The following is a 14,405-nucleotide window of genomic DNA, read 5'->3' on the forward strand; positions in this document are numbered from 1 at the left end:
ATGGCAAGCTTGTGGCCGCAATGTTTTCCGGGTTCCACCTGTTGCCATATGGCTCATGACTCTTAGTTCAGGGACTTCTAGAATCTGAGGGAAATCCTCTCAGAGGCTTTGAAGAGGTTTCCCAGCTGGCGTCTGCAAAGAGCAATGGATGGAGGAGCCCTGCAGCCCTACGGATAACACCCAGCAAGCCCTGCCTGAGACGCAACTGGTTCAGGGAGAGGCGGGAAGTTTTGCGTGATGCCGCTCACTAATTGCGTGTGTAAATTCCCATGAGTTCTTAACCCTTTTTTTTTGCCTCTGGTTTCCTATCAGTTGCACGTGGCTGCCAGTATCAACTCCATCTGTCCCTCAAGATAAGAGAACACAGCATGAATCTCCCCTAGTCCCCAGGTCCTGGTTATGCTGCCTGTAAGACGTCCCGGTCAGCAGAACCAGATTTCATGACCACATGTATGTTCAAGGGCCTTTGCCAAGATGTTTGGCCACTGACCATGGTGACAGGTCCTCTCAGTGTCTGAAAGATCCCTGGGGACCTGAGGCCCCACTGGGGTCCCAGCTGTGACTGTTCTTCCATCACAGGCTCGGCAGTGAAGCCCTTGCTGGCTACATAGTCCTGGTGTCCACTAGGAAGCCAGGCTGTTCCACAGTCACGCTGAGCCCTCCCAGGGCTGGTCAGAGCCAATGGGGGCCCAAAGGCACAGTGAGCTGCCAGCACCCCTTCTCCTCCCACCCCACTCCCCCAACCACACTGGATCAACCCCAGCCCGCCCTCCCTGACACCCCTGCCTATGGCCCCAGGTGTTCTTCCTCATCTGCTCCATGGCCCTTTTGTCTGGAGTCCTGTCCCCGCCAACCTCAGTAGCAGGAGCTGTGCCCATTTCTAACATGTCCATTTCCTTGGGCAGAAGCGAGGCTGCTCTCCCATGCATCCCTGTGCCCATCCTGCACCAGGCACCATGCCACGGTCCAGTACTAACAAGAGAAGCCGTAAGCAGGATCTCCACCTGCTTGGGCTCACAGGTCAGAGGGAGACAGACCTAGTGTGATGGTGCTGTAGGAGACAGCCCTAGATGACACAGAAGAGGGACTCTGAGCCAGCAGGAGGGAGCAGTCAGGATTCCTGGAGCTCAGGCTTCAAAAACAAGCAAGATGAGGCCAAGTCAACCAGAGCCGGGGCAGGAAGGACTGCCAGGGGGAGGAAGCAGCGTGCACGAAGGCATGGAGGCGTGAAATGACACTACCTGTTTGGGGAACTCTGCATCGATCAGGATATCTGGAAGGTGAAACTGAGCCAAGCAGAGGAGCAGAGGTGGCTGGGAAGGGCAGGGGCCTCAGGTGGCATGGCGCAGGGCCTCAGCTGCCAACCTGTGGCATTTAGGCTATCTCTGGAGGTGATGGGAAGCCACTGAAGAGAGTAGGAGTTTCCAGGTCGGCGGCTCTGAACCCACGCCACCCTAAGCGGTGAAGACCCAGGGCTGTGCCCTATAGGTTTTGGTGGGAAGCACAGACAGGCTTCCTCACTGAGGCACAGGGCCAGTTCCCTGGGCCTTTTTCATCCTGCCAGCCACTCCTAGGCACATGGCAGCATCATAGGGGACCCTAAGTAGTGATGTCAGGGAGTTGTCTGTAAGAGAAAAGAGCAAGGGCTTAGAAATTGAGCAAAAGCTGGTTTTATTCCTTACATCTTTTTGCTCATTAGAAAACCAGAGTCTATCATCTTTCTCAGAACTACTGATGGGTTAGTGAGATGCATCTAACAGGTCTGAAATTGTTCCTGATGCCCAGTGGGCACTTAGATGACAGCTAGTGTGTTTTTAATCTTCAGATGAGGAAGAAGGGCTGGAGGGGTGAAGGCAGCCCACAGTGCTCTGTTAGGGGAGCTGAGTGGGGTCAGAGGCTGAACCAAACTCCTCTGGGAAGTGGAGGTTCCAGGCCCTGGATTTACGTGGAAGGTAGAGATGTGGCTGTTAGCCTGTCCCCCTCCTCCCCACCTCCTGCTGTGCATAGCTGGGTCTAATGAACATAAAGATCCTCTGAAGCTCCTAGAGCCCTGGCCTTGCCTATGGTGGGCTCTAGGGCTTCTTGGGGAGCCAACAGTGGGACATAGGGGAGACTCTAGCCCCAGGGCCCTCCCACCTGCTCCTGTGGGCAGACAGGAAGGTCAGCAAGGGTCCCCACTTGCATCCTGACCTGCTAGGTTCCAAGATTCCAGCCCTGCCCTCCTCTAGGCGGTGGCCTGATGTCCCTGCCAGCTTTCACCCCAACTCCTAGAAACCCACCACCTGGGATCCCCCATGATGCTGCCAGTAGAAAAGCTGATACCCAAGACAGCAGGAGAGTCATGAGTCTGGGGTACAAGGGGTCCTCAGCTGTGTTGTGTGATAATAGGACTGGCCCTGGCCTCTTCTGGGACTTCCGTCCTGGCCCAGAGGGTGGAGGGATGAACTAAAAGTCACAGCACTCGGTGGGCATGGCACAGCTGAAGCTGGGCCTCCTCCGAGTCTGGTGCTCTATCCACTCCCCATTGCCGGGTGTTCTAAGAGAAAGGTGCCATGGTTCACAGGAGACTGAGAACTTCAGTCAGGTTAAGGCTAGACGGAGGCCCAGGCTGCCAAGCTCACGTTAGCTTCAGGAAGGCAGCTGTGACACACTCCTTTCATGTTTAGAACACGCAGGTTTCACTTCTCCTCTCACCAGCTCTCTCCTCGTGAATCAAGAGGTCCCAGAAGAGAAGCAGGGCACAAAATATGCACAGCCAGGCGTTGCCTCACTGTCCCCAGGCTGGCTGTGACAGGGAGGATGGCGGCCTAGGGGTTGGGCCAGGCTGGGCAAGTAGGCCAAGGACCAAAGGACGGACAGGAAGGCCCCTGGCTGCTTCAGATTGGACGGCTGTCCTGTGACCCTCTAAGACTTTGTTAGCAAGAGGTAGCACTTCTCGGAGTCTCACCTACCCCCCACCGGATACTGGTTACTGAATAACCAAGTTAGATAGAGAGGTCGACCAGCTATCTCCTAACAATTAGCTGACAGTCCAACTCACTCTTTCGAAGGAATGTGATAATAGCTTTATTGATCTTGTTGAGACTTTGCACTAGGAATGCTTCTGGGGTCAAATCAATAAACAGTGTGTCCCAAAGCAGCAACAGATTAGAAGCAAACAAACAAAACCCCTAGAGGACCAACTGCCACCAACCGCAACACAAAAACCAAGAAACAGCCCAGCAGGGGAACGCTGCCCCAGGAGATGTCAGCCCCCTTTCCCTGGGGGCTCCCTAGTCATCCCCCAGTCCCAGGCTGGGCTGGCTGTGGCTGTAGGTGACCTTGGCACTTGCCCTGAGAAAATGGACTCAGTGGCCTCTTCTCGGATGTGCCTGTTCTGAGACTCAGCAGATCTGGAAAGGATAGGGGGCTGGGCACAATAAGAACCAAGCTAGGGCCAATGGTGACAGGGCCCCCTCCCCTGACCACGCCCTCCACCAGCACTGGGAGATACCCTGCTAGGAAAAGGCCAGCCAGGAACAGATACCACAGGAGCAGAGCCCTGAGCCAGGCCTTCAGCACACAAGACAGGACAAGCCCTCTCTGGGAGGCCCAAAGCTCTCCCCAGGCAGCAGCCAGTCCCCCACGGAACCCTTTGTTTGTGGTCCTTCCTCCAGCTGCGACATGGGCTCGCTCAGAGAGACTGAGTTGACTCAGGGAGCCTTCCCAGAGAAGGGAACCATTGGCCAGAAGCCACGAGGAACACTCAGGTTGTTTGAGAAGAGATTGGTGGCTCAGATGACAATCTGTTGTAGGAAAGAGGAAAATACAGGAAAGACTGTTTTGCTTTGAGAAGAAAGTCTAGTAGAAGACCCTGAACGCTCAGGCAGAATGAAGACAGGCTTTGCGCTGCAGCAAGGGCTCCGATCAGCAGCTGGAATAACTGGGAGGGCGGGAGAGTTGGTGGGGCTCAGATGAGGTGGCCAACAGGTTTTAAGTCAGTGTCGCTTCTGAAGAAAGGTTGTGTAAATAGCACTGATGGAAGCGTGTTGATGATGGCAGAGCTACAGTCCTGTTTAGAGGGGTAGGAGGATGGCCTTCCTTCTCCTGAGCAGGAAGGGTCCAGGGGACAAGCCCTGAGCCAGAAGCCTGCAGGAGAGCAGTGACACCGCCCCCACCCCTGCCCCCTCATACACCAACTTAGTGGCAATCAGATAGGGGGTCCTGGGCTTCAGGGACTCTGCCCCTGGTGTCTGTCCTCAATTCTGCTGTTACTTCAGGACTGTCAACCCCGACCCCAGCTCTTGGTGGGTACAGAAGCATGACTGGAAAAAACAAAGCCTTGGCCAACCATACAGACTATTTCAAAACCTTGCTGCTACCTTCTAGGCCAGCCCACAGGGCCTGAGTCAGACAGCCCCACCCGAGGCCAGTGAGGTGCACGCCAGTCCACTGTAGAGAGGGAAAGAGGAAACAGCAGGGTGGAGGAGGAAGCCCAAAAAGCAGCTGGGGAAGAAGCTGTTGTCACGAGGGGTGGGGGATGGGAGCTCTACAGGCTCACATGACCCTTATGGGGGGCCAGAGTAGGGATTGTGGACTGAGCCTCCAGGTTCTCCCCAGGAGGGAGAGGAGCCCTCATTTCCTTTTCTAAGCAGCCTCTTCCCATCAAAGCTCATTTTAAGCAGCCCTTTCTGCTGCCTTCACCATGCACCTCTTTGCCATCAACAGGAGAGACGAGAGCTAGCCCACTGAATTGGGAAACAGACATCAAACTTCCAGCAAAACTAGCTGAGTCCTCATTTCTGGTTCTGCCACCTAATGTGACCTTGGGCAAGTTATCGTACCTGTTTAAGCCTCAGTCTGGTCGTCTTTTAAATAAGATCATAAACTCCTGCTGCACAAGAGTGTTATAAAGATTAAATGAGATATCCTGAATGTGAAAGTATCTGGCGCACAGCAGGTTTTCTCTCAGTATGCCTTGGAATGTCTTTCTCCTGCGTCCTCCTCTGGGTGGGCACTAGGATCTGGCAATGAAAGTCGTTAGCTAACTTCACAGGGCAGAACCATCCATCCTAGCTCAGCTATGGCCTTTTCCAGCTCACGGGAAGATGGAGGTGTGGGGAAAATGGCGTCATGGGGGCTCACAGCTCCTGCTCTTCCTGCCTGCCCAATTCACCCTCCCGCCCGTTCCTGCTCATCCAGCTGTGGTCACCCTGGTATTTCCTCCCACAGGCGTTACTTCTGCACGTTCTGAGCCGTCTCCCTCAGAGGGCCCTGGGAAATGGGCCCAGCCCCATAAGCACCAGCTGCAGTCATCTCCCATGCTGCCAGCTGCCCTCAGACGCACCCACATAGACACTGGCACAAAAGGCAGGAACAAGCCAGGTTCAGGACTGGGGAACCTCCGGGCGCCATGTGGCTCTGAAACATCATCAACAAGCCATTCATCACCATCCTGACAAAGAAAGTCTAACAGGAGGAGGAGGGCAACATCTTCCTGGGCAGAAACTCCGCCATCTCTGACTCTTGCTTGGATGTATGTCTCCATGTACCTGGCACCATATGACTCACAGCTCCCATCCAGGGGCGCCCTATGTTCCTGCTGGCTGGAGCTACATGTTACCACTTCATAGACAGCAGAGAGGGCATGTCTCCACTTCCATGCCTTTGCCAGCTCTGTGACCTCTGCTTAGAACACCCCCAGATCCAAATCAAAGACTTGCTTCTTCTCCTAATGGAAATGAATCTCTCCCTCCACAGAAATTTATAAGCACCTAGCCAATATCAACTATGCTAGACATTGGGCCAAGTGCCTTAAGCAGTTTCTCATTTAATTTCACCAAAACCCTGCGATATAAGCACATCGTTATTTCCATTTTATAGATAAGGGAATTGAGCCTTGGAGAGGGTAAGTGATTTGTCCAAAGCCAAATGGCCATGTAGTCCTTTCCCCACACCACACTGTCATTGGGGAGGCAACAGAAAGACCTTAGGCTTGAGAGTCAGACTAATCTTGATGCCAGCTCCAGCTCAGTGCCAGCTGTGTGGTGCCGGACAGGCTCACACAACAGCTCAGTGCCAGCTGTGTGGTGCCGGACAGGCTCACACAACCGCTCAGTGCCAGCTGTGTGGTGCCGGACAGGCTCACACAACTGCTCAGTGACAGCTGTGTGGTGCTGGACAGGCTCACACAACTGCCCTGTGCCTCATTATACTCATATGTTCCACGGGGAACCTAACATTCACCTTGCAGTTCCACAAGAATTACAAATAAACAATGCCTGGCACAAAGTAGTAGCAAAAGCAAATAGAATATAGTCAATCATTAGTGTTTACTCAGTGCTTCATTGAGCTAAGTACTTTATGTGTAGAACCTCATTTGAACCTCAAAACACTCATGTGACACAAGTATTATCATTATCCTCATTTTACAGAGGAGGAGTCCAAGGTCCAGGGAAATCCACTTGCAGCGTCCGACTCTGTCTTCTTCACTTCTTAAATGCCCTCCTTGGGGACACGTGAAAGCAGTTAAATGTGACAGAGACTTGATTTCTCATTTTCAGACTGTAAGTCTTTATTTTTGTCTCCACCCTGGCCTATATTTTGTTTAGCACAAGAAAAGTAAATTGGGTTGTCATGTATCTGTAATAATAACACCATCATCACTAATAATGATAGTAAAAGCTGCCATGTATTCCATGCTTCCTGTGTGCCAGGCAATGTATACATATAATCTCTAACCTTTTATGTGTTAAATGCTCAACAAGTCAGCTTTCTTCAAAATCACCCCAACTGACTTCTGCATTCCCCTCGATTGTCCTCTGAATGACACGGTACATGGGAAACATCATCCTTTGCACTCAATAAATAGAGCAGGGCCTTCTAAAATTGCTGACTATGTGTACACACCCTCTCTCCAGCTTGATTCTTAGTTCCAAGAAGGTAGAGCCTTGTCTTGATTGTCTTTGCAGACCTCAGACTCAGAAAAATAATGTACCTACAGAAGAACTCCATGACATTTAGTGTTTTATAGGAATCCAAACCTAAACTCATCTGGAAGGAAGTAAAAGAATACCTGTTGAGTATCCTCCATCAGCCACAAGACGTGAAGAATGTTTCCTTATTACATGTATCCTCCGGAACACAACTGACTTTTTACTGATGAGGAAACTGGGGCTCAGCAAAGTCAAGGTTCACAGTGGTGAAAGGATTTCAATCCAGGTCTGTCTTAAATCTCAGAGATGTTGGGGAACTCAGTAGCTGAATTCACACCTTGAGAAGTGTGAAAGTGAAGTGTTGGAGGCTGGAGAAAGTCATATGTGTATTACAGAGCTCTTCTAGAATGCTGGTGTGTTCCAGAGGCTTTATAATGATCCACCCTCCCTACTCCCCATCCTCTCTGAAATGTGAGTTACTTGATTAGAAGATATAACTAATATACATGAATGAGACTCTACTAGGAGCAATAGTGGTAGAGAGGTATGTGACTTTGAATACACTGTATTTAAACATGTTTTCATTAAAATGAAAATAATCTACATAAGAACAATGGATGGTTGTTCCAGAATAAGAAAGAGAACAGTGAAGAACAAATCTGAATGGATAAATCTGTAGGTTACAGAAAGGAAATTTGATTTGTCTTGGATTATAGTACATGCAAACAATAAGTCTGAAAATAAGCAATCAAATGTGTTAAAATTTTGCCAAAGCTGGCAAAATCTTGAGTTTGTGAATATTTAGTTTAAAAAGAGGGAGAGCTCCTGGAAAATCACAAAGATTTGTCCTTTCATTTTTTAAAAACAGAGGTACTAGAAATAATTTGATTTATTTAATATGTTACTATTGCTTGGAAATAATTGTCAAGTCAGAAGACATACTCAGCCTTCTCTAGGTTAAATTTATATTAGTAAATTATTATTATTTATCTAAATATTTGAGAAATGATATGCTGTAAGAGAAATTCTGCTGATTTCCCAATGCCGTCTCTGTACATTACATGTTTCTATTTATCAGCACCCTTATGGTGCCTTCCCTGATAACAACGGTATATGTGTTACTAGTCACGAATTCAGTTATTATTTAAAATGTTACTAGAGGCTGGGCACTGTGGCTAATGCCTGCAATTCTAGTGCTTTGGGAGGATGAGGTGGGAGGATGAAGTAGGAGGATCACGTTAGGCCAGAAGTTTGAGACCAGCCTGGGCAACACAGCAAAAGCCTGTCTTTACAAAAATTTAAAACTTAGCCGGGCGTGGTGGTGCATGCCTGTAGTCCCAGCTACTCAGTAGGCTGAGGAAAGTGGCTCCCTTGAGCCCAGGAGTTTGAGGCTGCAGTGAGCTATGATTGTACCACTGCACTACAATCTGGGTGACAGAGCAAGACCCTGTTTCAAAAAAATAAAGTAAAATAAAAATGTTACCAGGCTGCAACTTTCCTTAATTTAAATCTAGCATCTTCCAGGCCACTAGTTTTCAACTGGACATGTACATCAGCCTTTCCTATGACATTTTATTAAAATACAGATGTTTAGGACTTACGTCAAACTTGCTGAATATCTTCAGTTGATATTCTTGGCATATTATGTAAATTGTATCTCAAAATTTTTATATATCTTAAGATTTCGATCTGTAAAAATTATGTTTATTTCTATAAATATAATGTTCATTGTGTTCTTTGAAATCAGCAGTTTTTAGACATTGTCTAGAATTGTTTTTGTTTGGATTAGCATCTTTTTGTTTTACATATCACAGAAGCAAACAAATTTCCTTGTCAGTTGCATTATTCTTGTCATGAATTCTCATCAGATCATTCATTCTTGAAAATTATCAGTAATAAGTTAATCAGCACTTTTTAACTCTGTCACCTTCAGATAGTTTTTATTTTACTCTGATGCTTCTTAAAGACTCTGTAATAAGTTACAGAATAGAGTGGGAGTTTTTTATTTTTTAAGAAATGGGATCTTGCCGTGTTGCCCAGACTGAAGTGCAATGGTTATTCACAGCATGATCATGTGCACTATAGTCCCACACTATTGGGCTCAAGGGATCCTCCCACCTCAGCCTCTTGAGTAGCTAGGACTGTAAGCACGCCACTGGGCCTGGAAGGCCAAGCGTTTGTCTCTTTAACAACCAAGACCTGTCTCAGAAAAGCACCGTACTAAGTAATTGCTCTTGGGTATAGGCTTCTGATGGTACCACTTGGACAACATTAAGAATGTACTAGTGGACTGAGTCAGGAGTTCCAGAACTCTTTAGTCAAGAGGCAGACGGGTTTTTGAGATTGCTAATCCAAGATTCAGCGGGACAGAATTAATCACACGTGAACTGGTGATGGAAAACTGTCTTCTCTGTTCAGAATATTGGTGATGTTGCTATAGTGTTCTATTTTCTGGATATGTAAGGAAGACCTTTCTTTTTCTTCTTGGGCTGTATTAATTAATCTGTAACAATTTAGTAGATTCTGCTTTTGTAAACTGAAATGAAACACTTAAAAATGTCTTTTTCTCCCTACCTGACTCCTGAGAATTCAGAAACTCTTATGGAACCTTCTTGCTTTTCATGGCAATATGGTTACTTGCATAGGTTCAGTCAGAATCTGTTTTTTGTTGTTGTTGTTGTTGTTTTACCAGTACATAATTAGAAAATCGGTTATGCAACCAAGACCTTGCCTGGGTGTTGCATTTGATAAGGATGCCTATTTAATCAGATACAACCAGACTCCTTCAGAAACTGAGGTTCACTCTATGGAGCCAATACTAAGAAAACCCTCCCAGGAAAACAGGCTTACTGAGTTTCCAGGTTTACAGGCCAAAAGGAACGTGCTCCCTGGCTAGCCCAGAAACTTTAGGATATTTTGGGGTCTCTGAGAAGAGGAATTTGCCCAAATATATTAGTACAGTAGGTTAAACCTGGTGGAGACAGTTTCTTAGCTTACTGTCAGGACAATAAACAATTAAAGACTTCAAAAAATCTAATCTAGGATCCCTTATGAAAACTTCCAGCAAAGTTTATTAATTTAACAAGAGCCATATGGTAAAATGGTAAATTAACACTCTTGTAGTACCTATATACACAATCCAGTCAAATCCAAAGAGACCAGCTGTATTTTGTGATCAAGAATAATCTTTCTAAGAAACTTTAAAAAATTAAAATAGGAGCGAGTATAGAAAAAAATGTATTTCTGTGGAAAACTATGCCTTTTCTAGAGTATAGTCCTCCAGGTTATCAGATTCTAGCTTTTAATTGACCTTGAGCTATTTTAAAATTCTTTGAAGTGGTAGGTAACTGAGAAGTCATTACAAAATATACGTACAAAGTTAATTTCAGCAGTCTTCCCTCGCAACCTGTGGAAAACCAGCTTGGTTTCAATATTCCTGATCTATAAATGAACATGTTCTTTAGATTCTCTTTTTAAAATTGTGTAAAATATACATAACATAAATTTTGCCATTCTAACCATTTTTACTGTACATTTAAGTGGCATTAAGTATATTCACATTGTCTCTCAACTGTGACTTTTTCATATTCCCAAACCAAAACTCCATACCCATTAAACAATAATTCCCCAATCCCCCTCTCTAGATTCTCTTTTGAACCTATTATAATATCTTCTGGACCTTTATTATGAGTAAAATAAAATCTTTAACATATGTTCATTTTTATATCTTTGTGAGAATCAGGATTTTAATCTTTTTCTGAAAAATATCTTTTAACAGTCTCCAACTCAAAAAAGTCTAGGTAAATACTCTCAGTGAGTGAAGAAGTTTAGAATTGATGAGAGCTCCCAACAATTAAAAAGCGTGTAGGGTAGCCAATTGTCTTGCTTTGCCCAGGATTGAGAGGGTTGGGAATGAAAGACTGTTTCAAAATTAGGGACAAATTGGCCACTTTAACAGCATCTGCCCTATCTAAAGGGGACTCCTCAATCTTATTCATTTAATTTGGAAATTTAGGCCCAGTATTGCTGCATCATCTATTTTTCATTTCTTTTTTTCCTTTTTTACTTCTGGAGACAGAAGGTCTCACAATGTTGGCCAGGCTGGTCTCGAACTCCTGGCCTCAAGCAATTCTCCCGTCTTGGCCTCCCAAAGTGGTAGGATTACAAGCATGAACCGCCATGCCTGGCCTACATCGTCTATTTTTTAAGAGAAGTCTGGAATCTGGCTATTTTTGTTAAATTGTATAATTTGTAAATAATGGCAATGAACACAATATTTTAAAAGCTGTGCAGGCTGGACAGGCTGCTCCAAAGGTTGACTGCCTCTAAGGAAGAGTGGCTGAAGCCCCTCCATTCCACCATGCACCCCAACATGTGGTCTCTGGGGTTAGGACGAGAACCACCATGAAGCCCCTCGCCCATTGCTGAGGGGCTGCCCCTCTCTGCTCTGAGAGCTGTGCCCTTTCCAGGTGTGTGTCTCAGGGCTTTGAGCCCTGAGAAGAGCTCCCAGGACCACTGAGTTCTGGCCTTGGTGTTCAAGGGCAAAAGGAAACCAAGAGGGGCACTCACAAACCCCAGTGGCCACCCTTTTCCTCTACCATGCCCTGGCCTTGGGTCTTCAGCCTTGAGCCCAGGTTCCCCAGCTGCTCAACAACAGGGAAGGCACCCCGGGTGTGAGTTCTGAGGGGAGGTTGGAAACGGAAACGATGGAGACCTTCCCCGGCAGCCTATTCTTCCCCAGTGCCACAGAGCCAAGTCGCGGGGTCTCGGGGCGCGCGGGTGGAGTTAAGCAGGGAGTGTTATCAACTTCCCAGGCGGGCGCGGCTGGAGGAGCCCCGCTGGCCGCCCGCGTGGCTATGCCAGGACAGAACTGTTATGGTCTCTGGGGCTGCGAGCGCCGAGCCCGCGAGGTCCCGGCTCGCCTCCCTCCCCTGCCCTGCTCACCAGCTGTCCCTGGAGAAGGCGCGGAAGAACCAGATTCCCGGAGCCAGAGAAGACCGCATCTTGCCCGACCGGTACCCAAGGCTGAGTCGACGGAGGAGGCTGGGGAGCTGGGCGCGTGTCCCGGAGGGGACTGGCTGTCAGCAGGGTTTAAATGCCCCGCCGGCCGGCCCGCCCTGGCCCCGCGACCGGAGCACGGAGCGCCCGCCCCCTTGCGCCTGACCGCCCTTGGGGTCGGGTCCAGCGCAAACCCGCAGGTCATCCCCACCCAGCCCCGCCGCTGGCACCACAGCACTCTTGTGCTTTGCCTCCCGGCCAGGGCCTGACAGCTCCTGTGCGGGGGCTCCTCTTTCCGCCCTGCATTTTCTGCATTTTCTGCCTCACCACCCGCTGGGGAACCGAAAGCAGCAATGGTGGCGCTGTCCGGGACGACCTGCCCGCCTGCCTGCACTGCCCTGCAGCCCTTCCTGTCCTGAGAACCCGTGGGCTCCGACACGGGCAGACACGAGACACTGGAGGGCTGGAACTCACACCCAGTGACCCCGTATGACACCAGTCTCGGTACTCGTGCCTTCTGGGAGCGCGGTTTTTCCGTGGGCCCAGAGGTGGTGGTTGGACAATATTTGGCCCCAAACACACCACAGGCTCAGGCTGGGGCTTCCTACCCTGCTCGGATTCTCCAGGACCCCACTCTACCAGCCCTTCACAGACACCGGCCCCCGCGCCCTCCCACCATGTCAATGTGGCAGTCACTCCTGATCTCCCTTTTGGAGGCAAGCAGTCAGGCAGGTGGTGGTGGTGTGGGCACTAGGCAGGAACTTCTGTGGTCCTGAAAGCGACAGCCGCTAGTCTGAAGATTTCAGGGTATGTTTCCACCGATAATTGTGAGATACTTCTATATGAACCCAAGGGTGAACTACAGAGGGCTGGAAAGGGAAGTATTTTCCCAAAGAATAAAGTCAATAGAACATAAAATAGGAGTGTCCGAGCAAATGGGTTTCAGCCCTAACCCCACCCTGCCCCTAACTCCTAGGAGTGTCCAGGCCCTACGTGCAAGGTCAAGGAAGTGGAGCAACAACTCCACCAAACAGGTTAGGACCCAGAATAATGGGCTTGGCTGGTACCAGCCCTAGAATCAAGAATAAGAGGGTAAGCAGAGTTGTAAAAGCCTCTGTTAATGCCAGGCAGTCAGGGGCATAGGTCTAGTGGCAGAAATGAAGAGGGCAACATGCCAATGACAAGAGGTAAAGTAATAGAGAAAATAAAGGCAATAAATAGAAGGGAGGCCCAAATAGGGTGCAGAGGCTTGAAACACCAAAGGACCAGTGTCACTAGCAGTGGCTCACTAAATGAAACCCTTGATTAGACCCCTCGCTGTGTCCGGGGGGTAGGTTCATTTCATTCTTACAAGTCAGTTAGGTGGCTATTATCCACCTAGGTAAGGTGACTTTATGTCCTGGTTTGCCTGGGACAGGAGACACCTACTGTCCCAGATGGAGCCATTCTAGGGTCAATAATCACAGGTACTCCACGTTATGGTACTCCTTTAAGGGGCGGTAAAGAAACTAGAGGGGTGAGCTGATATCCCTAGGAAGGGAATTATTTCTATGCTGCTTATTTCTGAGGGACTAAAGGGAAGGATACAATTGGAATTCAGTTGAGCCAAGGAAGCAGCTGAAGTTCCTTGATGCTACATTTGAGGAGCAGGTGGACATCACCAGAGGAATGGAAGAGACCATCTCCAGGGCTTCAGAGGTGCTGTCTAGACTTCAGCAATGTGGAACATCTGTCTTTCCATTTCAGACTGACAGAAGCCAAGAATAAGGGTCACTCCTGCTCATTTGTCAGGAAGCTGTGTTCCTGCCTCTCAGGGGACCATGCCTACCTGAGGCTGGGACTCTCAGAAAGGCATTAGGAACATGCCCTCATGGTAGTACAGCTGTTGTTCACAGTGCACCAAGTAGCTGGGAGCAGGGCCAGTACTGAAACAGACCTTGCCTTGTCCCAGTTACTTCTGTGAATTCCAGCCATGTATCCCTGTTCAGGGGCCAGGGTGGCAGTGGGAACAGTCCTACCAACGTTGGAACTACTCCTCACTCACTCCTGTGGTGAGCTGGACAATCTCTTTGCTTTCTGCTGCTTAGGGGAGTGACAAAGAGGGATATTGTGGCTCAGGGAGTCCCTTCACTCACCTACACAACCTCACCACTCTCGACTCACCTTTTATTGTCTGACACCCCTCCCATACACCACCTCCTCAAATCCTGCAGAATGTGGACAGGATCTGAAGAAAATAAAGAGGGAGGGGAGGAGCTACTGAATCAAATGCTAAAGGAAAAGATCCTCAGCTCTTACATGGATAGCCTTATAATTTGTCAAAAATGCTTTCCATGGTTCAGTATGAGACACTTGTGAGAAAGGAGCCATTTTACCCATCAAATACCAGTCCCTACTGCTAACAAGTTCCAGGACCACCCACAGGACTGTTAGGGTAGCCAGTTAGTGTTTTAGGCCCTTTAAGACATGACAACAAGTGTCCTCCCTGTTTTT

The 14,405-nt window shown here is 48.5% G+C and overlaps 1 protein-coding gene across 4 annotated transcripts in view; it reads right to left on the minus strand.

The window, feature by feature from the left end:
* SLC37A2 (solute carrier family 37 member 2) overlaps window positions 1-12,258 on the minus strand; it is a 28,161-nt gene extending 15,903 nt beyond the window's left edge. Inside the window, exon 1 of one of the 4 annotated variants that reach the window (XM_037736412.1) lies at window positions 11,859-12,258. In XM_037736412.1, the coding sequence (XP_037592340.1) occupies window positions 11,859-11,917 (59 nt within the window). In that variant the 5' untranslated portion in view covers window positions 11,918-12,258. The remainder of the gene's footprint in view (window positions 1-11,858) is intronic. The other 3 variants (XM_037736414.1, XM_037736417.1, XM_017523865.2) reach the window with 3 other exon arrangements.
* Between the last annotated feature and the right edge of the window lie 2,147 nt (window positions 12,259-14,405).

This window comes from Cebus imitator, unplaced genomic scaffold (assembly GCF_001604975.1).
Source record: "Cebus imitator isolate Cc_AM_T3 unplaced genomic scaffold, Cebus_imitator-1.0 Scaffold0, whole genome shotgun sequence".
NCBI classification, from domain to species: Eukaryota; Metazoa; Chordata; class Mammalia; order Primates; family Cebidae; genus Cebus; species Cebus imitator.